The 22,665-nt window shown below is 32.5% G+C and overlaps 2 protein-coding genes across 3 annotated transcripts; both read right to left on the bottom strand.

The window, feature by feature from the left end:
• Positions 1-9,026: 9,026 nt before the first annotated feature.
• LOC115885252 (electron transfer flavoprotein-ubiquinone oxidoreductase, mitochondrial) lies at positions 9,027-18,509 on the bottom strand. The gene is made up of 10 exons (XM_030904095.1): positions 18,341-18,509; positions 18,049-18,147; positions 17,778-17,899; positions 17,534-17,723; positions 17,324-17,473; positions 15,253-15,435; positions 12,718-12,922; positions 12,495-12,664; positions 11,308-11,571; positions 9,027-9,540 (listed from the first exon to the last, which is right to left on the bottom strand). The coding sequence occupies exons 1-10, from the start codon at positions 18,372-18,374 to the stop codon at positions 9,158-9,160; spliced, it is 1,800 nt and encodes a 599-aa protein (XP_030759955.1). The 5' UTR covers positions 18,375-18,509; the 3' UTR covers positions 9,027-9,157.
• Positions 18,510-18,617: 108 nt separating this feature from the next.
• On the bottom strand, positions 18,618-22,611 carry LOC115885253 (maternal effect protein staufen-like). Of its 2 annotated transcripts, none has more exons than XM_030904096.1 (8): positions 22,313-22,611; positions 22,159-22,239; positions 21,770-21,873; positions 21,458-21,709; positions 20,723-21,400; positions 19,264-19,434; positions 19,082-19,203; positions 18,618-18,746 (listed from the first exon to the last, which is right to left on the bottom strand). In XM_030904096.1, the coding sequence occupies exons 1-8, from the start codon at positions 22,422-22,424 to the stop codon at positions 18,665-18,667; spliced, it is 1,602 nt and encodes a 533-aa protein (XP_030759956.1). In that variant the 5' UTR covers positions 22,425-22,611; the 3' UTR covers positions 18,618-18,664. The 2 variants fall into 2 exon arrangements, with proteins under 2 accessions (XP_030759956.1, XP_030759957.1); XM_030904097.1 differs by having other exon boundaries at positions 18,621-18,743.
• Positions 22,612-22,665: the final 54 nt, after the last annotated feature.

The following is a 22,665-nucleotide window of genomic DNA, read 5'->3' as shown; positions in this document are numbered from 1 at the left end:
AAATCTAGTCATATTATATGGAATCAATTTCTTTTTAACATATTATATTGATATTTTTATTTTATTATGTACATCGTAATTTATATAAATTTTTATTGTTTAAATAAATTATTAATTTTGTTTTTGTTAACAAATGTGTTTTATTGAAAATGCCTCCTTTCCTTACTAAATTTAACTTATTAATTTTGTCTTAAGAGTCTACTACCACAGAATATCTAGCTACGCAACTACTACGCTGTACTGTTCGGGTTGCTCTCAGGGGTCGTGTGGCCGAAGGAAATATATATTATATTTCAGAAATCTGCCTAAAGCTTAGCTCGATCATGTCGTGTTAAGCTACATCCAAAATTCTAAACACACGTGCTTTAATTAAGGCTTGATTAAGGTTTTCAGAGTTTCAGCATTTGCCATAAAATAACGAGCAATTTGTTACAAAACCATATAAATTATATATCACTGTAATCACAAAACTTCAATCTATTTCCTTATTATAACGGAATTTTAAATTATGTCTTTATTTTCGAGAAAATTTAGACCAAACATAAGGAATATTTTGTTCATGTTTGACCATCAAAATCTTAAAAATAAAGAAGTGGTCTAAAAATGTGCTACAATACAGATATAGTATAACCCTTTATCTTTAATTTCCTTCTTCATTTGTGTAAAAATAGCTAGCCAGTTTTACATAAAACGTGAAATGCCCAAGGCTTATTTTGATACTTTTTCAAACTAGTGAAATGGACTTACAAAAAATGATTTAAAATCAAATGACTTAAGACAGTAAAATGATTTAAATCAAAAAAAGACTGAAGTTTTTTTGTGAGATTGCAGCTTAGCCTACATTATTGTGCGAAGGTAATGTTTGTAAGTTATCAAATTCCTCTCACAAACACTCTTGGAAATATTTTATAACAATTTAACAAGACAGCGACAAAAAATAAGAGTAAAATTGCCAAATATAGATAGAGAGACCTTCTGGCGAGAAGCTGTTTAACCGTCAAATTAAATAACAGGCTTTCTGAAACATCTGGGACCTAGTCCGTAAATCTGCATCCCTGGGGAATATGGTTTCGGGCGTATATTTCCAGATATCGATTTGAAACAAAACATAGATATACAATATACGTATTTCTGGATTTTTTAAAATATTTTTACATATAAAATACACAATTAAAAATATGCATCACTTAATTTCTTACACTTAGAAACATACCGGGTGTTTTTCCAAAGTAGCTCGATATGTCTTCAAGATATTTGTTCTGAATACGGACGTTCTAAAGAATCTTTGCTTCCTATTGCAATTCTGCATCGAAATAGTTTGAAATGTACAGATTTCTCTAAAATTTTAAAGTTACTTTCCATTTCCTATAAACCAAAAAATATGTTGAATTAACTTGTATCCAAATTTTTGTAAAATATATTAATTCGAAAATATCTTTGTTTGTTTCGAGGACATTTAATTTTTTTTCATTAAAGTATAGTTTTCATCGTTTTATCTATCTTTTACTACTAAATCGTGCTGTAATGTTTCACTCACTTGCAAAATTATCAGCTTTATTTTTCAATTGATCGAATTGATTTCTAAGGTTCGTGACGCTTTCAAGTAGTTTTTCAGACCTTTGGGGGAGAGATTTAAAATAGTACTTTCTAAAAATATTAAAAAATATTATTTTGCACATTTCTAATGTTGTCTTCATCGACTTCTGTTTTGTCATTGGATGTTAATATAAAGTTCAACTCATTCTGTACATCGACATACCTAGATCTTAAAGCTAACAGAGCAACGTGATGTCTAGATAACTAATGCGTAAGGTTTAATCTTTTTAATGTTCTTTATCTAGATCTAGGTTTTGAACATCTCTTTTCAAGTATTTTTCATGTACTCGTTCTCTCAGCAAAATTCACATAAACTTCCACAAAATTAAAAGGAATGCTTATTTCAGAGACACTTTGTACTTCGTACACTGCCATTTGCGACCAAATTGATATTCTTAGCAGCACGATTTTTTTATGTAGTAGGTAAGAAGCCAGGAAATAAACAAAAAAATTGGCGCCGGGAGGCACGTATAGCCGCCCATACTAAAATATGTTAATAAAAAGTTGGTAGGCAGTTCTTTTAGTTTCAAAGTAAAGGAAGTTCTCCAATTTTGGTCCGCGGTTATTTCCCCTATCCACCACCCGGGGTCGCGTCCGATGGGAGTTTGGAGTTCTCCACACGGATTTTCTCAAAAACGGACTACGGAAACACGGAATATCTCAAAAACTGCGATTGGTTTTGATGTTATTACAAATTTTCTTGCAAATATTATTCCTAAAATCTTAAATTGAAAACCGCGTTTCGCTAGCTACTGTAATTTTGGAGTTACGATTTTTTAAAATTTTTAATCCCCTCCCATACCCCCTTACCAACCCCCCACCCCCACCAAAAACTATAATGGCCAGATTCTCGGGTACCACAGTATTTTTGTGCCAAATTTGGTTAAAATCAGTTTAGCGGTTTTTGAGTTATCGTGTTACAGACAGACGGACAGACAGACAGACACCATGAAAATATTTTGTATTTAGGTCATTTATGACCCAAATAACTCAATTTGAGTGAAATTAAAAAAACTTTTTTTTGCCGGTACCATACCAACCAGTATTGTCGGCTAATAAAGTTTCATAATCCAATTAGTAGGTAATGTTAATCAATTAGAATAATGAGAAAATAAGCATATCTATTGTTCTAGCAAATTTCTACTCTTTGGCTGTAGTTTGTATTTTACAGTACATAAATTCTTCAATATGAATTTGTACAGTTCGTCTGCTGGATCTGTGTCTATGAAAGGAATGCGGACAAAAAACATTTAAATAAACAGCAATATATTTTATACGTCGACTTGACGAGTACGTCACCGCAAATTGCTCCGCCCACTCATTTTATTGGCTACTTGCAAATTTGTCGAATTTTTATTGATGGGACGCGTCGTCTAATTTTTTACGAAAAACATCGAGAGAATATCGTTTCCTCTCTCACAGATACCCCGTAGCCACAGAACCGACAGACGTACTGTAATGCATGCAGTTTTGAATACCGGTAGTTACGTCACTGCCGAAAACAATCGAGTACGTCAATCAAACCTGACTTATGTCATATTCTAACGTGCCAAATGTCGTTTATTTATTAAAAATAAAATAAAAAAGTTATTTTTTGGGGATGAGCTTAGGGGTGCTACTTTCGAGAAACACCCGGTATTTCTTGCAGCGTTTTGTTCGTGAAAAAGTAACGAGCATAACGAGATTAAATACTCATCCAACTTAAAGCTAATTCCGTATCGCCCTTCCGACACCCTTAGTGCATGTAATGACACCCGTACACAATTGAATTTTGCACGTGCCCGTATTATCCCTCCGTGTCGAAAGGGGCGGGAGCTCAATGGGCCATGTAAAAAACTACTTGTAGTCCGTCAGGCTTACGATCTGATTTTACTGTCTACAATGCACTTGTCTTGTTAAACGAGGCAGTGGCGTTTGTAGGGGGGTTGTATTGAATATATATTATATAAAAAGAAAAAAACTATGCTTTTTACTGTCGAGATTTTATGAAGAGTTTTATGACTCGTTTTAACTCAAGAAAAGGTTGGTTTGGATTGGACAACATACCAAATTTCGTTTTTTTATCTAAAAAAAATAAAAAAAATAGGAGTGAGCCGTTAAGGTGAGCCACATCTAAAAAACACCTGGTATATCTAGTGTTTATTCAATATTCAATAAATAACGCTTTATTGTACAAAAAGCCAAAATAACTTCATCGACAAAGCATTTACAAACAAAAGCACAAAAAATATACAAATAATAAAAAAATATCATACAATTCAAAAAAAATTACGTCATTAAATTTACAAATAGAACACAGGACATTGCAGAACACAAAAATAAGCGTAGGTATCAATAAAATTTTACAATAGGAAAATTGTAAATGGATATAATCATTAAAGAGTTATAAAATATTAAATACTAGACTTTTAACCAGTGTGAGATGATCAAAATTTTAAAATTCAAAATTGTTCATGATTAAACATCAACAAAAAAGTCGTTTACAGCATAAAGGAATCTCTCCAGTAAGTAAGATTTCAGAGCTTTGCGAAATGCGGGAAAGAAAGAAAGCGACTTGGTATTCAAAGGCAGATGATTGTACATTTTTTTGGCATTGTACAGTATTGAGCCTTTAACTAGTTCTGAGCTCAGGGTTGGCAGATAAAGATCGTGCTCCGCATTCCTAAGTGGATAGTTGTGAGATGGCTTTCGGGAATAGCAGATATGTGCTTGCGGATTAAGCAAACGGATTCAAAAATGAATAAAGAAGGAAGAGTCAGTATTTTGTAATTTTTAAAGAAATTCTGGCAGAGAGTTCTACTGTTCAGTCCCAATAAATATCGAACTGCTCTCTTTTGAAGTTTGAAAATACGATCAAATTTTGTTGCGCAAAAAGGCAGATTTTACCGCTAATGTCTAGATTTGCAATGTCGTTAATAAACACCAGAAACTAAATAGGGCCAAGTACTGAACCCTGAGGGACGCCACATTCTATAGCCTGACAAGAAGACATAGACGTATCAATCCTCACCAGCTGCCTTCTGTTGCCAAGATGACTTAAGCCATTATATCGATAAAACTAAAATTATGTGCACTCCCCCGGAAAATCATAACAGTGCTATAAAAATCCGAGAGGAACTACTGGTATATGTAGCGGAATTCAATTACCTCGGCAGTTTGATTTTGGAAAGGGCGAATATCGACTCAAAATTCCGTACAGAATATCAACTCACTCAAATTCACCTAGTATCAACTCAAATTCAGTACAGAATTAGCAGCGCCTCAAGAGCATTCTGGAAATTAAAAGACAAGGTTTTCTACAATCATGACTTGAGCACAAAAACGAAACTTGCAGTGTACCGAGCAATAATAATTCCCACCATGTTATATGGAAGCGAAACCTGGGTGCCGATGCCGTATCGCCGACACACGAACGCATTAAACAAGTTGCAACAGAGACATCTTAGACAACTGTTAAGAATAAAATGGTACACCACGATGTCTCAAAATTATCAGTCCTTGAAAAAGCTAGCTGCGAGAGCGCTGAAGTCATGATTAATAAATCCCGCTTAAGATGAACTGGCCACGTATGCAGGATGCAAGAGAACCTCCTACCGAAGTCTCTTCTTTACTGCGGTGAACTTGTAGATGGTAAGAGGAAACCGGGTGGACAACTCAAAAGATACAGGGATGTTTTCCATGAAAACTTAAAGGGGAAAAGCATGCAGAATAAGTGGAAGGAAGTGCAGAATAGAACGCAATGGACAACAATTGTAAGCTCAGTTAACAACGACAACCAAATAGTAAAGAGGCAACAAAGTAATGAGATTTTTGAATGTCCGGAGTGCGGAAGAGAGATAACATCACCTATCGGGCTTTTCATCTGTGACTGCAGTCACAGAAAAGCTCATGAAAGAAAACGCCCTCTTGAAATAATTTTTATGCATACAATGGGTGACGCTACTGACCCTCTCTTCCAAAAGTTGAATTTTACCCGTCATTATAAATCATTAGGTGTTTTAGTTTGCCCTGTATATTTGAACATAGGATTTGCAAACAGACAGATAAAAATGGTTTAGAATGATTGTAGATATTACTTGGCATTAGTATGAAATATTATGGTTAGCCATCTGTTAACATTTTCATTCATTTTATAGTAAGTAATTATTTAAATACACACGTACAATGAACTTATTTAATTAAAATTATTTTTTGTTAATATTACTAACTTAAAATACTTTCGGGACTCGGTAATAATAATTAAAGATATATTTTTTGTTACGTACGACTTTTTGATACTTTCTAGCGGTGGAAATCAAACTCTACTACACAAAAAAAACTAACTACTACTACTACAAAATAAGTAGTGATGCTATCTCTTACTGTTCTTACTTCTGAAGTTTCTATATTGTTTATTAGTAATTATTGAAGTTTATATACAGTACGTCTGCTGGATCTGTGTCTATGAAAGGAATGCGGACAAAAAACATTTAAATAAACAACAATATATTTTATACGTCGACTTGACGAGTACGTCACCGCAAATCGCTCCGCCGACTCATTTTATTGGCTACTTGCAAATTTGTCGAATTCATCGAGAGAATATCGTTTCCCCTCTCACGGATACCCCGTAGCTACAGAACGGGCAGACGTACTGTATGTTATTTTATTATTTAGTATGATATTGCAGAATGTATTAGTTATATTTTTTGTGTTGTTTCTATAGGCATTTGCATCTTTAATTGAAAATGTTTTTTTTTCTAATTTAGTTAAGTTGGTTTTGAGGTTGTTTGATGTAATTTCGCTTGTGTTCATGTTTACTTTCTCATGACTTAATAATTTGATATTATTTTCATTTCAAACTCAATTTTTTATCAGTTTTCCTTTTGAAAACCATCCCTTATTGCTTGCTAATTGACGAACTTCACAATCGTTGAACGAAAATATTTTAGTACGGTCCTAGAATCTCTAATTAATACTATCAATTAGGGTTAAGATCTTTTTTGGCCATCAAGAACCAGGCCTCGGTAACAATAATTAAAAAAATATTTTTTATGTGAAAAGTTCCTTGATACTTTCTAGCGGTCGAAATCAAACTCTTCTAAATAAGTAATGAAGCTATTTCTTATTGTTGTTGCTTCTTTTCTCTTTGGAAGTTCCTATACTCAGGGGCGGATCGTGAATTTGTGGGGCCCTGGGCTGAAACTACTTAGGGGCCTACATAAGTACTCAACTAATAGCCATATCAAAAAACTGTTTCTATAATGATATATTATTATTCTTCTTCTTTACGTGCCGTCTCTTTCGTGGAGGTTGGCGATCACATTGGCAAATCTTCACGATTCTCGGCTTTCCTTATAAGTTCTTCAAAAGTGAGGTGAGTCCAGTTTCTGATGTTTCTCAACCAAGATAGTTTCTTCCTGCCGAGACCTCTCTTTCCTTCAATCTTACCCTTAACTATCAATTGTAAGACGTGGTATTTTTCATTTCTCAATATATTCCCTAAGTATAATGTTTTTCTTATTTTTATTATATTGAGCAATTCTCTTTCTCTGCCTATTCTGCTGTAGACTTCGGTATTTGTGATATGTGATATGTGGATTTAAGTAACATAAATGTTACTTAAATCTACGCAAGTATTAGTTGTACAAAAGGCGACCTTATTGCTGTGGTAGCAATCTCTTCCAGGCAAACTTTGGGTGAGAGAGAAACCGAAATAGTGATATTTTATAAGAATATAAAAAAACAATAAAACAATTTTATTTATTTACTTATTATGAATTAGTAAAAAAATTGATAGGTTGTAGTCACAGAAATTGACAGTTATTTGGTCATCACATTCCAAGTCTTTTGTTAGATCACAATTTATGGAAAGAAGTGATAAATTATTTAGTCGATGGTTCGACATTGTTGTCCTATATTTATTTTCTACATAGGACATCTTGGAGAAGGAGCGTTCTGCTTCACAGCTAGTGATTGGCAATGTTAAAAAAATCTTTAAAATGGTATAGCAGTTAGGGAACACGTTAATAAGTTTATTTTCATACATGAGCATAAAAATGTCACTGCAAGAGGTGTAAGACTCAGACATAGATTGGAGTAAGTACGATTTTAATTGAATGCACTCATTCACTAAATGCTCGTCTACGTCATCGGGATAGTAATCAATAATATGACGTGCAATTTCCAAATCTATGTTTTCGATATTTTTGTCTTGCAAATCCATTAAAAATTTGAATTTTTTGCTATATGTCTCATAGACTTGTCTCCTTTTATTTAAATCCATAATCAGCTTATCCAACGCAACTTTTAACGTGTCTCTTTAAATCTTTCTGCGCCGTATACTGAGAATTCACCTGTAGACTTATCTGAAAATTTTGGGATAATGCGTCTCTTGTTTATGTAATTGTAGTCTATTATTACACTAGTACTTAATTTTTTAGCTTTTTCGTCGTATTCCTGTAACACTTGATCTGATTAATGTCGTATGTTGCTCAACAATATGAACAAATCAAAAAATTCAATTAACCTAACAAAAAAAAAATAATGCTCAACTTACCACAGGAAGGCCTAAGGTAAAGGTGCAAAAATAATTAAAGCTTTCAGCGTTTTTTCGGCAAAAAAACTCTTAAAGATTTCACAAATATCAGAGCTGGGTCACCAAACAAAGCTGAAAAAAAATGTCCAAAAAACCGCAGTCCTAACAGCACTAAAATTAACTAAAAAATTAATATTTTTTTCAGACAGAAAATGACAATGTCACAAGCACCGAAAAAAATTGTTTTTTGGTCATCATAATTATTTTTTAAGGCTTTGACAGCATCATAGTGGCAAGGCCATCTTGTCTGGCTTAAACTTTTAACCTGAATTTTAATTTTATTTCACGATTCAACAGTTCCCACCTATGGGTCTATTGTTTTTCGCGGGGTCTGGGGGCCCCTTGTAACCTCGGGGCCCTGGGCTGCAGCCCAAACAGCCCGTAGGTAGATCCGGCCCTGCCTATACTATTTATTATGTTATGTTTTAATAGATATTTGCTTTTTAATTCAATATTTTAGGGCTTTTGTCTCAAACTCAGTTAAGTTGGTTTATTTTGTTTGATGGAAATTTAAGTTACCTATACTTTTTTCTTTACTTGTTTTCATGTTTATTTTTTCATGACTGATTACTTAATAATTTGATATTATTTTCATTAAAAATCTCATTTTTTACCCATTTTTCTTTGAAAAACCATCCCTTGCTTTCTGATTGATGAACTGCACCACCATTGAACAAAAATTAGTCAGTACTGAAAGTACCGAAAAAGAACAGGAAATCCCGGTTCCTAATAAGAGGCGCGGTACTGAAATTCCGAAATGAAGCCATCTCATTTTTTCTATTGTTTTATTAAAAAATAGACAAAGGATAAAAGAAATAAAGGATGGGATAATGTAGGTAACAATGAGTAAACATTTTAGGTTTTTAAATAATGTAAATAAATATTTTATTTTGTATAGAAATAAAAAATAGATTTTTGCTTATAAAAAGATATAAATATATAGCCCTAATTATAACAATTAATTAAAATATTACAACAGCACGATTACATGCCGTTGTAAGCCGGGCCCCCACCACCTTCCGGTACGACCCAGTTGATATTCTGGCTCGGATCCTTAATATCGCACGTTTTGCAGTGTATGCAATTCGCGGCGTTAATTTGCAGTCTTTGTCCTCCAGTCTCCAGCGGTACGAATTCGTAAACCCCGGCGGGACAAAACCGTCCCTCGGGACCATCGTAGACGGCTAGGTTGTGTTTGACAGGTACCGCGTCATCCTTCAAGGTGAGATGAGGTGGTTGATCAGCTTCGTGATTTGTACCGGTCAGGGCCACCGACGTTAGAAGATCAAAGCTTATTTTTCCATCTGGCTTAGGGTAGTCAATTGGCTTGCTATCCTTGGCTGGCTTCAGTCTTTTGTAGTCTGGGTCTATAAGAAAATTTTTATTTAAAATGGAGTCGATTTTAACAGTGTTTCTATCCCAGAAGAAGTTTGCGGTACAAAGCATTTGGTCATTTTAAAACAGTAAATAAAATTGTGCATTAAGAACAATTTTTCTTATATTTATACAGGGTCCGGCAAAAGTGCGTCGGGCATCTGTAGCTCCTGGAATAAAAAACTTGAAAAGTTTGTTTAAGTGCAAACCTAAAGTATGTACCAGGATGTATTTTAGGAGAATATTTTAACTTAAAAAAGTGTGAGTGGATCTGGATTATTTTTTTTAATGGAACACCCTGTATATTATTGCATTTTTGGCTTCCTTCCAGAACACTTTACATAATCCAAAGATATGAGTAAATATATTTTATTTGTTTCAGAGATATTAATAAATAAATAAAAAATATATTTTCCAGCCTTTTTTTAAAAAAAATATTAAAAATACAAGAACTTTTCTGAAATCAAAACTATATTAGGTATTTACTTTAGATGGTTTGTTTCAGAGATATTAATAAATAAATAAAAAATATATTTTCCAGCCTTTCTTAAAAAAAATATTAAAAATACAAGAACTGTTCTGAAATCAAAACTATATTAGGTATTTACTTTAGATGGTCTGTTCATACTTTGCTATAAATATGGTAATCGTTAATCATACAGGATGTTCAAAATTCTATGCCAAACTTTCTAAAAAATAAAATAATTTTTCTTTGTTTTTTTTTAACTGAAACTTATTATTTTTTCAATAGATGGAGAATTAAAAAATGAATAGCCATTTTTGATGGTTATTTAAAAAAAAACGAAATAAAATTGTTTTATATTTTAGAAAGTTTGGCGTAGAATTTTGAACGCCCTGTATGATTTACGATTACCATATTTATAGTAAAGTAAATACAGACCATCTAAAGTAAATAACTAATATAGTTTTGGTTTCAGGACAGTTCTTGTATTTTTAATGATTTTTTTTAAGAAAGGCTAAAAAATACATATTTTTTATTTATTCATTGATATTTCTGAAACTATCGAAATCTATTTACTCATATCTTAGGATTATATAAAATGATCTGAAAGGAAGCCAAAAATACAATAATATACGGGGTGTTCCATTTTAAAAAAAAATATCGCGATCCACTGACACTTTTTTGAGCCACCCCATAAAAATTAAAATATTTTCCTGAAATACATCCTAGTAGGTACATATTTTAGATATGCACTTAAACATTTCCCGACGCTAATTTGCCAGACCCTGTAGAGATGAAGAAATGATTAAGACTAAATACTAAATACATACAGGGTGTCCCAGAAATAAGTGCAAGTATTTTGACTGGTAGTATACTTCAACACCAGAAACACGATTTGAGGATTTTTTCGCGAAAAAAAAATGTTCAAAATTTTATTTCTTAACATTTACCAGAAAATATTGAAAAACTTTTGAGTGCCGCTTGTTCAGTTTCCGAAATTTCTTTTTACAGTACTTCGAGAGAATACAATGTTGCCACCTTCTAAATTATCTACATTCTGTAAGTTATAGGTTGACATTTTCAAATTTCGACAAAAAAAAACACTTAAATTAATTTTATTTATTATAGATGTTTTAATCATTATAGATTAACTATAAATAATGAACAATAACAGCAGCTTTTATTTTGCAATATTAGAAAATATTTTCAATCGTTTCCCGCAACTCATCCCTTCTTTATTACCGGACTAATTGATACTTAAAGCACAAATTAATAATAATTATCTAAATTTACATACCTCCGTGCTTGAACGTCCAAGGTTCCCTTCCCCCAATCACAATGGAGAACCCGCTATATGCTATACCTCCGTACAAACCAAGGGGATTGTGAAAACTCGGCCTAATATTCCGTACTGCTTTCAGTTCCTTATAAATCCAACTATTTTTAAATTTATCCTCATAGCTGAACGGTTGAAAGCCCTCAGTCTTTTGCTTTTCTCCGAATATCGTTTCATATATACTTTCTGCTGCCAGCATTCCGCTCTTCATCGCATTGTGGGTACCTAAAGTATACAGATACTTCTGTTAGAAACAATATCAAATAAAATACGAGTATAAGTGTTTCAATTTATTGGTTTGACAGAACGATGAACGTCAAACGGACGCCGATGCGTATGAACTCGCCTTTAGATTTTTGAGGCTTGTCAAAGTCTTGCCAAATTATAGGTTATAATTTTGTGTCAACTTATGTCAAATATCTGCGTTTAGGAAGATGATACATTTTGATTCGTGTAATTACGTGTGTTTTGTGTCTTTTGAAGCCAAGTGGAAGAAAAATCGAGGAAAAATTAACTCTAGACCCAGAGCACAGTTTATAGTTAATACTCGGTGCCCAGGCGGAAAGTCTTATACACCAATAAAGTTACCATCAATAAAGTTTGTATACCATCTCGTCGTAGATAAGTGCATCTCGTGTATGATACAAGGATTTTAATACTGCAGAAAAATAATGTCAAAAGGTACTGGTTTAAAAAAATTAAGATTAAAGTTAATTAATCAACCTTTAAGGTATAAAATTTGGCAAATGTTATTATTAATAAAATAGTTTGTTTTATTTATTCCTGTGGAATATTACAAATTTGTATCTGTACATAAGTTATATTGATAAATATAATAATAAATGCGGGAAGTTTCTTGAAGCTTGAAAGTAGGAAATTGGTGTTTTGTTCTTGTTTGTTTTGTGTTAAACACATATCGTTTTTTAATAAAATAACTCGATTACATTTTTTCAGTTTTATACAGTTTTTTTTCACAATATTTTGAAGTAATCACTTATCAGTAAAATTTTAAATATATTAATTTCCTGCTATGCGTTCTAGTTGTACCAACTTATTTCTTTGTAAAATAAAATAAACTACTTTGAAATTAAAATGACAGACACATCTATCACTGTCAAGGATCTTGTCATTGGACAGACTATAATTACCTTTGACTTTAGGTAGATTAATGAATCCGGCAGCACACCCTATTAAACACCCCCCTGGAAACGTAAGCTTTGGTATGCTTTGGAATCCACCTTCAACTAAGGCTCTTGCTCCATAAGATATCCTATTTCCATCCTCAAAATAATGCCTGACAGAAGGATGAAGTTTGAACCTAGCAAAAAAGAAACACTGTAATTCAATCCTTAAGGGAATATTTGAACAAACCTTTGAAATTCTTTGAACGGGCTCAGGTAAGGGTTGGTATAGTCTAACCCTACAACGAAACCCACCGCCACCAAGGGCGATTCTTCATTTAAGTGGTATAAAAACGACCCTCCGTAGGTGTTTTTGTCCAAGGGCCAACCAATCGTATGTTCCACACGACCAGGTTTATGTTTTGAGGGGTTAATTTCCCATAGTTCTTTTAGACCTATTATTAACATATTTTTGTACTGAACCGTAAGAATTATATGGTAAATATTTACATATAGTAATCGCAAAATAATTTCCGATGCACGTGATCAACTTTGAGTGACAAGCGATGGCGACAAGGCTGCCAGATTGTGATTGATTTATGAGATGAATATTAATGTAAAATTGGGAAACAATATATTTATTATATATTTTTTAAAGATTTTTACGTTATTCTGTTACATTTTACAACACCTCAAGTGGTAATAACAAGTAAGAGGGTGGCATTAATGCATAAACTAATAATCACAGAATTTAATAGAAACTAACGTGTTTAATAAAGACTTTGATAGTGCTATGATGTGCAGTCAAGGGTAATAATAAAGGACCTTTATTGTCACGTTCTCGTTCAAAATAGTTTATCAGGGAAGCTACAAGCTCTTTGCTTCGACTGTTTAAATGCTTCGGCATATTTTCAAAACACAATTTCAAGAAATACAATATAGTTCAGTCATTGGGGATATTTGCTTGGAAAAAAGTCCGGAAGTTTTGCAACTTTGCAGGTTTATAGGTTTTGGGGTCCCTATCTAAAATCCATAAAATGCACATTCCCAGACTTGCCGCCGGCGCCGCCATCTTGCCAAGATGGCGCCCAAAATCGGTGTTTTGGGAATATCTCGAAAACTATACGTTTTTCGCGAAAATTTGAGGAGAGCAAAATTAAAGAGAATAAAATTTCCTATAAAAATTTTTTCGCTAAAGTCAACTGTTTAGGCTCAAAATCCCTGGAAATTTTATAATTTTGCGTAAAATATGATATATTATGTATAGTCGATTTTCCGAAATCAAATGTCGATTAGGGTTCACTAAAATTAGTTTTAGCTTAGTTTTTTCAATTTTGTCATAAAACAGTGGCGTATAATTAATTCGCTCATTAATCTATGAATAATTAATTTTAATTATTGAAAATGTGTACTTGTTTCCACATCACCCAAGAGGTAAAGTACATAGAGCGTTTATTTTAACGTGGTCTCCCCGGAGGCCTACTCCACTAAATAAATTAAAAACTTTAACTTATCTGCACAAGTCCGACGGATCTGGCTCATTGATGTCAAAGTCGATCGTGTGTGCTGTGCTGGGCTCATCAGGGTGGTCTCTCAATACGTCCAACTCTTCATCTTCAGCCGCCAGAGGGATATCTACAGGCAAGTCCAACTCCTCTTCCTCTGATTCGTCGTGTGACACTTCAGTGACGTTGTCACAGGATTTTCCATTGCAGTATGCACAAATCATTGAACATTTTAATCCTGCTTTTCTGCATCCGCAAGCTTTACCATAGTTGTTGGTTTTGCATTTACAGGATAAAAATGCCAATAGGGATTTTGGAGCTGGATCTTTCAACGTTGTGACTGGAGTAATGCCTGTTATTGTTTTCTTCCAACTCCATTCTTCGGCATCTTTGGTACAACTAGACCGATGCTGAACCTGGTGGTAAGTTCGCAATGAATGCTGTCCAGCACGACAATTAATTATTCATAAATTAATGAGCGAATTAATGATACGCCACTGTTTCATAACAAAATTGAAGAAACTAAACTAAAACTAGTTTTAGTGAACACTAATCGACATTTGATTTCGGAAAATCGACTATATTATGTATTTATATATAACCTTTTTTATAGGAAATTTTATTCTCTTTAATTTCGCTCTCTTCAAATTTTTGCGAAAAACGCATAGTTTTCGAGATATTTACAAAATACCGATTTTGGGCGCCATCTTGGCAAGATGGCGGCGCCGGCGGCAAATCTGGAAATATGTATTTTATGGATTTTAGTTAGGGATCCCAAAACCTATAAACCTGCAGTTTCAAAACTTCCGGACTTTTTTCCAAGCAGGCCCCTTTTTGATCCCCAATGACTGAACTAATACAAAAACTCGAAAATTTTGTTCTTAAAAGAACTGCTTGTGCTTAAAAGTACGATTAAAAATAAAACTTTAAAAATAGGCAAAAAAAGAATTACTCACAAAGATTCAACAACACAATATTATACAAAATAATGACTGACATTATGATAATTGTCAAATAATAAACGACAACGTTGCTGCACAATATGACAAACATAGCGATAATAAAATTCGGTTTAAACTAATTTTTGTAACTTTAATCTAAATAAAATACCTGTTACAATCATTTGCTCTATAAAGTAAAATGTAGAGCTGCTCGGTATCTTAAATTATACAACAAATTTAATTTTTGCCGGAATTTCATTTAGTCAGGTTTATAGGAGTTCGAGTCAATTTCGATATGATTGATGACGTCCATCGGAAAATGTTTTGCGATAACCGTACCTATTCCGTAAGTTTGATGCTCGGAATTTTTTCTTAGGTCAAACTTGTTGATTATTTGTTTTGTGAGATGACCGTGGCAACCCTCAGCAAAAATTGTACATTTAGCGTGGAGTTCCATTCCTCTTTCGAAGGTGTCTTTCGGGCTACCGTCCTTGGCTATACCTACATCGCTAGTGGCAATGCCTATGACAAAAATACAGAGAAAATATTGGGAAGTGTTCTGCTACACAATGATCCAGCTTGTTGTGATATGATTTTCAAAAATGAGTAAAGAAACATCATAAGAGCTCGAACACACTGATGACCAGGTCGCACCGGCCAGGTCCGCTGCTACCTCTAAAACCATTAAATCAAATGATACAGCTTATACTAACGTCCTGGCCGTCGCGTCGTTCGGTCGTTGCGACCAGTAGACTGCACTAAAATATTATTATTTTCTACCGCTGTTGCCGGTTTTTTTCTAAATTAAAAATTTTTCAGATGAAATCCCTCAAATTCAACGCACAATATTTTATTTTCTATAAGATATAAGTAGTGTTTTAGTGTAGTTTTTGCACACGTGCAGAAAATCCAAAGAAATAGTATACAGACTGGATCAAACGGAAACTTAAATCTAGTGATTGGTATGATACCTGTTATTATACCTTCCAGTTTTGATGTTAAAAAATAAAAAATCATATTTAAAGTTTTTCTACAACCACTTGTTTTTTTTTTATTAAATTGGTTTTTTAGTTGTATTGTAGTAATGTACAAGGAGGGCAACTGTATTTTAAATTCAAATTCAAATTTCTTTATTAGACCCCATTAAGTTTTACAGAATAATATTAGTATTAATAAATGTGTGTCTAAAGGGATCGCACCGCGATTAAAAAACCGATACAATGGTACAAAGTGCCAGAGAAATAAAAAATAGAAATAAATTAAATTATAAAAATAAATAGAATTAAAAAAATTAAAATTATATAAAAAAAGTGAAAATATAACTTTATCAGGGATGAGCGGAGATAAGCAGAGAGGCATAATGAAACAGTGTAAAAACCGGAACAGCAACCAATGATGAATATTATATTTAATTTAACGTTTTTCGAATAGGGTCCATTAAACTATATTTCTACTAGGTACATATTTTTAAAAAAAATTAAGAGTAAAAAGAACTTAAACATTCATAAAAATAGAAGTATTTACTGTTGAAGATTCTCAGTAACAATAAAAAAGAGGAATTTATATTGTAAACATTGAAATATCTGGAAGCTAAACTTTCTACCTGCTTATATTTAGAGCCAGTGTCTGACGACCTTTTTTTACGCTAGCCCTAATATGTTTACTTCCAAAGTCGATAAGAGCCATCAGTAGAAGTCCATATCAGTAGAAAAAAGAAACAGAATATCTCTCTTTTTGTCGGTCGCGCGTACACAATGCTATTTGTTCGGCCCTTTATTGATATAATGCTGAAGATCTCACGAGTTACATGTCTCACTCTACACATATTAAATTAGATAGACGTAGGATGTAGAAATATTCTGTTATGAAACGACTGATGGGATAGCAAGCATCGCGAATTTGAAAAACACGAAAATAACGACGTTATCGTGTAGTCGGGGTTGGAGATTTTACTTACTCCATTTACCACACCCGTATTTATTAACGAAAAATCCAAGAATATTTTAAATGCATCATTTAATATTAGAACATTTAATAAGCTCACGAATAGCAACTTCGCTTTTTAGTTAACTCGGATATTATAACATTTCTCCCAGGCCAGGTCGTTGCGACCTGGTCGTCAGTGAGTTCAAGCTCTTAACACAAATTTTGTGAAAATGAATCAAATTGTTAATTATTTTTTTATTTTACACGTATAAACCTATTTGTTACACGTAAAAAACTAGTTGTTACATGTAGAAAACATTTAAATTTATTACTTTTTCAACATTTCAAACTACACTTTTTCAAATATGTCCTTCACATCCTTTAATTTAAAAGCTGTTAGCAAGAAGTTTCACTTCAAATACGCGCACATAGCGCACAAACGTTTCTATTTAACTTCTTAACAACATCTAGAATATATTACTACCTTTTACACTGCCATCTTGGTGATACAGTATCTCGGATGCAGCAATGCCTGGGTATATATCTACACCCATCTCTTCAGCCTGTTCCCCTAACCACTGTACGACATGTCCTAACCTAACAATGTAATTTCCATGATTATACATGGGGGTGCCTGAAAAAAGAATTAGAAATAAACCCACATAAAAATACCGTTTATTTTAATGCTAGTTACCAGGCAGAACAGGTACAGGAACACGACCACTGCTTGTTAGAAAAGCAAACTTGTCCTCCGTTACAGGTGTATTTAGAGGAGCGTTTTTTTCTTTCCAGTTGGGAATGAGCTCATTCAATGCCGTGGGCTGTAAAACAGCTCCCGACAATATATGACCACCTACTTGCGAGGCTTTTTCCACCACAGTCACCTAAAATACGATTCGAAAATATATATCTTATTCTTAAAAGATATTTTTACATACTTTTAATTCCTTCCCATCTGCTTCAGCAAGCTGTTTTGCTCGAATCGCAGCACTCATACCGGCAGGACCTCCTCCAATAATTAATATATCTGTCTCATCCACATCTCTGTTCATGTCTTTATCTAAATTAAAGTATAATGAATATAAATAACTGTCGATCGAAAAAAACGGCGTCAAGATGGCTTGGAAATGAAATGATTTTACATATTTTCCAAACTACTCTGACACCATTTTTATCACATGGTACTTTTACGATTCCCTGTAGACTCACCTGTCCATCGGGCATCATTTTCCCTAGGGAAAATGGTATAATGTGTTGTTATTTTTACATCCGAGTATTTTCTAAAATGTTTTGCTGAGATTTGTTTGGCTGAAAAAGAGTTCAAAGGTTATAAATTAAAAATGTGTCACATTTTCTAAATTCAAAACAATTGAGGCATAATCTAAGCACTCTACGATCAAAATTGTTTGTGCCATTAAACAAAGCAATCTCGATTACTGATCATAATGTATTTAATGAATTATTTTTTTTTACCACATACTAATTACTATTTTTTACTTACCTAACTTTAGAGAATTTCCCCACTGCAAGCTCATTTTGGCACTTACAAAACTTAAATACTTGCTAATATGTTAGAAAAATCAAACTTAGTTGAGCATTCCAAAGTCCAAACTATTTATTTTAACCTCTATGGTCCAAACCAAAGGTTCAAATAAAAATAAATTTCGAAACCAAAGTACCAAAACAAACGCGTAAACTGAGATGCGTAGGGATGGGAACGATATATCGATATTTTCAAAATAACGATACATCCGAACAAAACTAGCAAAAATAAGAAAACAATCTTCAAAAACAATTTATTTTTAAAAAACTTAAACGCTAAAAACTATAATTCGTTTCTTTCTTCTTTGGTATCAACAACCTCTAAAATTAATTTTTGATAAGACTCCTCTTTATCCAAAATACTGCTGTAAGAGAAAATATAAGCTGAGTTCTTTGCTGAGTTAAATAACCATTTATAGACACAGAAATAGTTTGTGTGTGCAAATCAAGACGATATGATGGGAAAAGAATGGCGTCATGAATATCTAAATATCTACTGAAGTTGAATCAATGACATTATAGCCAATTTCAAGCCAATAAATGTAGGTTATGGTTGACAGATAAACACTGCTTTAAACGTCAGTTGTCAACCAATCTCTAGACAAATGACGTTTAAAGCTTTGTTTATCTGTCAACTGGTTGGTCTGTCATGGTATCGGTACTTATGCCTATGCTTATGGTGTATTTTTTGAATAATTACCTGATATCAGATGATTTTCCAAGAATGTTATCTAACAAACCTAACTTATATAACACATTAATCCCATGTTTGGCAGCCAAATCTCTGGAATTTTTTTTATTTACACCTTCACCTAAACAAACCTATAAAAAACAGACAAAAGAATTAATCATAGTTTTTAAATACATGAAATCTTTTTTTACAAAAGAAGGTTTAGTTCCTAAATCCAAAAGTGCATAATGTTTTGTATTCTCAGAAAAATCACTGTATTGCATCTCTAATTGTAAAATTTTGCCAAGGATTAATATCTCATCAGATGCTGATCTTGTGTCCACTTTTTTATTCTTTTTTGGCTTTACCTCATCTGTTGAATCCTTAAAATATGTACAGAATAGTAAAATATCAATTATATATACTGCATGATTAAAAAAAATGGTAATGGCATTATATTATGTGATAGATCATCATTTCTGTTTTTTTTACATATATCACATATTTGATAAATATGGCATACTTATACAGAGTCTGGCAATAGTGTGTCGGGCATCTGTAGCTCCTAGAATAAAAAACTTTGAAATTTTTTAAAAATGCCATATGAAATATAAAACCGAGAATATCAGCTTTCACGCAATTGAAACAGTGTCTACGACTTCAAAGAAACAAACCACAATAACTTATTTTTAAACTTAATCAGGTCCATTATAAGTGTAGATTAATCAAATGTTTGGCCAGAGAACAAGGCCAGAGATAAAGACACAAAAGGTATTATTATAACCCAAAACACCGGGTTTGAACCTTTGGTTTTGTAAAAAATAAAGTAAGAAATACTTTAAATACAAAAATGTTAATTTTTTTAATTCTCCATCTATTGAAAAAATAACATACAGGGTGTTCTATAAAAAAATGAAAAAAAAAATATTTTATACTTTAGAAAGTTTGGCGTAGAATTTTGAACACCCTCTATGATTTACGATTACGATATTTATAGTAAAGTAAGTACAGACCATCTAAAGTAAATACCTAATATAGTTTTGATTTCAGGAGAGTTCTTGTATTTTTAATAATTTTTTTAAGAAAGGTTGAAAAATATCTATTTTTTATTTATTTATTAATTTTTTTAAGAAAGGTTGAAAAATATCTATTTTTTATTTATTTATTAATATCTGAGAAACTATCTAAATATATTTACTCATATCTTAGAATTATGTAAAATTATCTGAAAGGAAGCCAAATATACAATAATATACAAGGTTTTCCATTTAAAAAAAATCATTCCAATCCATCCACACTTTTTTGAGCCACCCTATAGAAGTTAAAATATTTTCCTGAAATACACATTCACTACATTCTTTAGGTTTGCACTTCACAACAAAATTCACAAGTTTTTTATTCTATGAGCTACAAATTTCCGACTCACTATTGCCGAACCCTGTATAAATTATCTAAAAATAATTAAAGTAAAATTATAGCAAAAGTGAATGCCAATCATCACTTCTTAGATGGCTGAGCGCTATATTTTTTCGACCATACAATACATTGAGTGTGCAAAAAAAAAAGGCGAAAAACATTGTGGTTAAGGCGGATTTTAAGCATTCTCTGCTCTAATCTGTCATAGTGTTTCTTTGTACTTATTTTAAAACACCCTGTATATAATTAACCTACCTCATCTTCTGCTTTATTAAATAAACTTTTCCCAAATTCCATAACATTATCAAGCATCCTATCAATTTTGTCAAAGGTCGTCTTTACTACCTTGTTTTTCTTGTTACGTCTTTTGTCCTTTTTCTTACTGGAGTTTATAACTTGTTTAACATCCTTTACTTCAGGAATTTTATTTAGACTAGGTAAAATATTTTCGGCCGCTAATTTTTTAGATTCCTTTTTGGATTTGCCTGTACCGGTCGATGTTAAATCGCCAGCCGTACATCTTGTGGTAAAAGACTTCTTGTGTGCTGGTCCTTCTTCGTTAATAATCTCAAATTCAACTAGCATATTTCGCTTTTGAGCTGCTTCATAAACCAGAGAAATAGGTGACTTAACAACAGCCTGCCTCTGTTGCTTACAACCATCGTCTTTCAAACATGAAAAAGAATCTTTATTTTCTTTTAAATATTTCAAAGCATTTAAAGCTGCTTCGTGTTTAGCATTTTGTACTGTATGAGCTTTGCCTTTAAATTTCACATCGTTTACCATTACTTGAACTGTAAATGGTCCTTTATTATCAGAAGTATCTTTTCGGATATGAATTGAGCCGTTAGAGTATACTGTGTCGTTTAATCTTTGTAAATATGACTTCTTAGGAAATGTATCTGTGCTGTCATCATGTGATTCCAACTCTTCCTGCACAATATAAATCAATCAGTATATAAATAAAAACAATTTCAAACAAAACTTGACCAGTATATCATTTGTTATCACACCATATTTTACTGCAAGACCTAGTTTAGCACATAAGTTGTTTAACAAAACTGTAGGTGTGAGAGATTTTTCATTTTCATTAATTTTTAAGGGAGGATGTTGATACTGAGTGCTTTTTAAAGCCGTAGAAGCTGCTATTCGCTGAGCAGTTTTTAGACTTTTCCCCTCAGCATTATATTGCTCGTCACCTAAATATAAGACTAATGTAAAAACCTTACTATGTGCAGGACCCTGAAACATTAGTTTTATTGATAAGTAAGAAATTATAATACATAAATATAATTTATTTACCTGTTCATTAATTAATTCATATGAATATGATATTTTATTATACTGAGACAATTCGTGTACAGAACTCATTGCAGACTTGTCTTCATCTACATGGCTAGTTACATCTTCAAAAATAAAAATATTTAGTAATAAAATGCAGTATAATATCTACTATTTAAATACAGATGTTATATACTAATAGAGACAGCTCTGTGGAGGGCCTGAGACCTCCGACCCCCCCTTAGAGCTGCCTATGATGTTGTTTCTAGGACGAACCATTTTTGAAAGTCGATAAAATTATGATTTTGGTCCAAAAAATCCTATTTTGTATGAATTTGGGTCTCCCAAAAATGTCTATAGATCGTCCGCTGTATACTAACATACCTCCCTATATAAATAAAAATACTTACCATTTATTGAAACTCCTAAATTTAAAGATTGTTTATTTGTTTCAACAATTGACTCGGTTTGTCTAAAATCCAAAGCACTTCCTGAAGTAAATAAAGGTACAACAACATAATCATTACACAAATTTTCATTACATTTAATTAATTCAATACTTACCAGGAATACAATATTTATCACCGAAAATATTCCTTATTTCTAAAACAGTTAATTGATTACTTACTGAAAGTAAGGCTAAGAAATAGAAGGTGTTTGTAAGTTTATTTATCATGTTAAACAGCAAGTTGTTTTTAATATGTTTTTAATTAAATAAAAAAACATAAAAAACTTAATAATTAGAAAAAGAATTTCAAATATTACACAGAACAAAAAATAAGGATTAGGGGAACTACAGAATTAAGAATTATTAGAAAGTAGGAAGTAGGAAGTGGAAAACCGAAAAAATAGAGGACCACAGATCACAATAATTACAGGACAGGTGATATCGGATATCGGGTTTCATATGCGAGTTA

Source organism: Sitophilus oryzae, unplaced genomic scaffold, assembly GCF_002938485.1.
Source record: "Sitophilus oryzae breed Bouriz unplaced genomic scaffold, Soryzae_2.0 scaffold_379_pilon_pilon, whole genome shotgun sequence".
Lineage (NCBI taxonomy): Eukaryota > Metazoa > Arthropoda > Insecta > Coleoptera > Curculionidae > Sitophilus > Sitophilus oryzae.
Note: the sequence above shows the minus strand (reverse complement) of the source record. Positions and strands in the feature narration are given on the sequence as shown.

Bases quoted from the DNA above. Each gene is read 5' to 3' on its own strand.
- LOC115885252 (XM_030904095.1), bottom strand. From the start codon at position 18,374: ATGAGCTTGCAGTGGGGAAATTCTCTAAAGTTAG. The intron at 17,900-18,048 runs GTGAGTCTACAG...ACTTTAATTTAG, and splicing joins AAATGATGCCCGATGGACAG to ATAAAGACATGAACAGAGAT. The intron at 9,541-11,307 runs GTATGTAAATTT...ATTTTCTTATAG, and splicing joins TTGGACGTTCAAGCACGGAG to ACCCAGACTACAAAAGACTG.
- LOC115885253 (XM_030904096.1), bottom strand. From the start codon at position 22,424: ATGATAAATAAACTTACAAACACCTTCTATTTCTTAGCCTTACTTTCA. The intron at 21,710-21,769 runs GTAAATAAATTA...CTAATGTTTCAG, and splicing joins ATGAATTAATTAATGAACAG to GGTCCTGCACATAGTAAGGT. The intron at 19,435-20,722 runs GTAGGTTAATTA...ACATATTTTAAG, and splicing joins TTAATAAAGCAGAAGATGAG to GATTCAACAGATGAGGTAAA.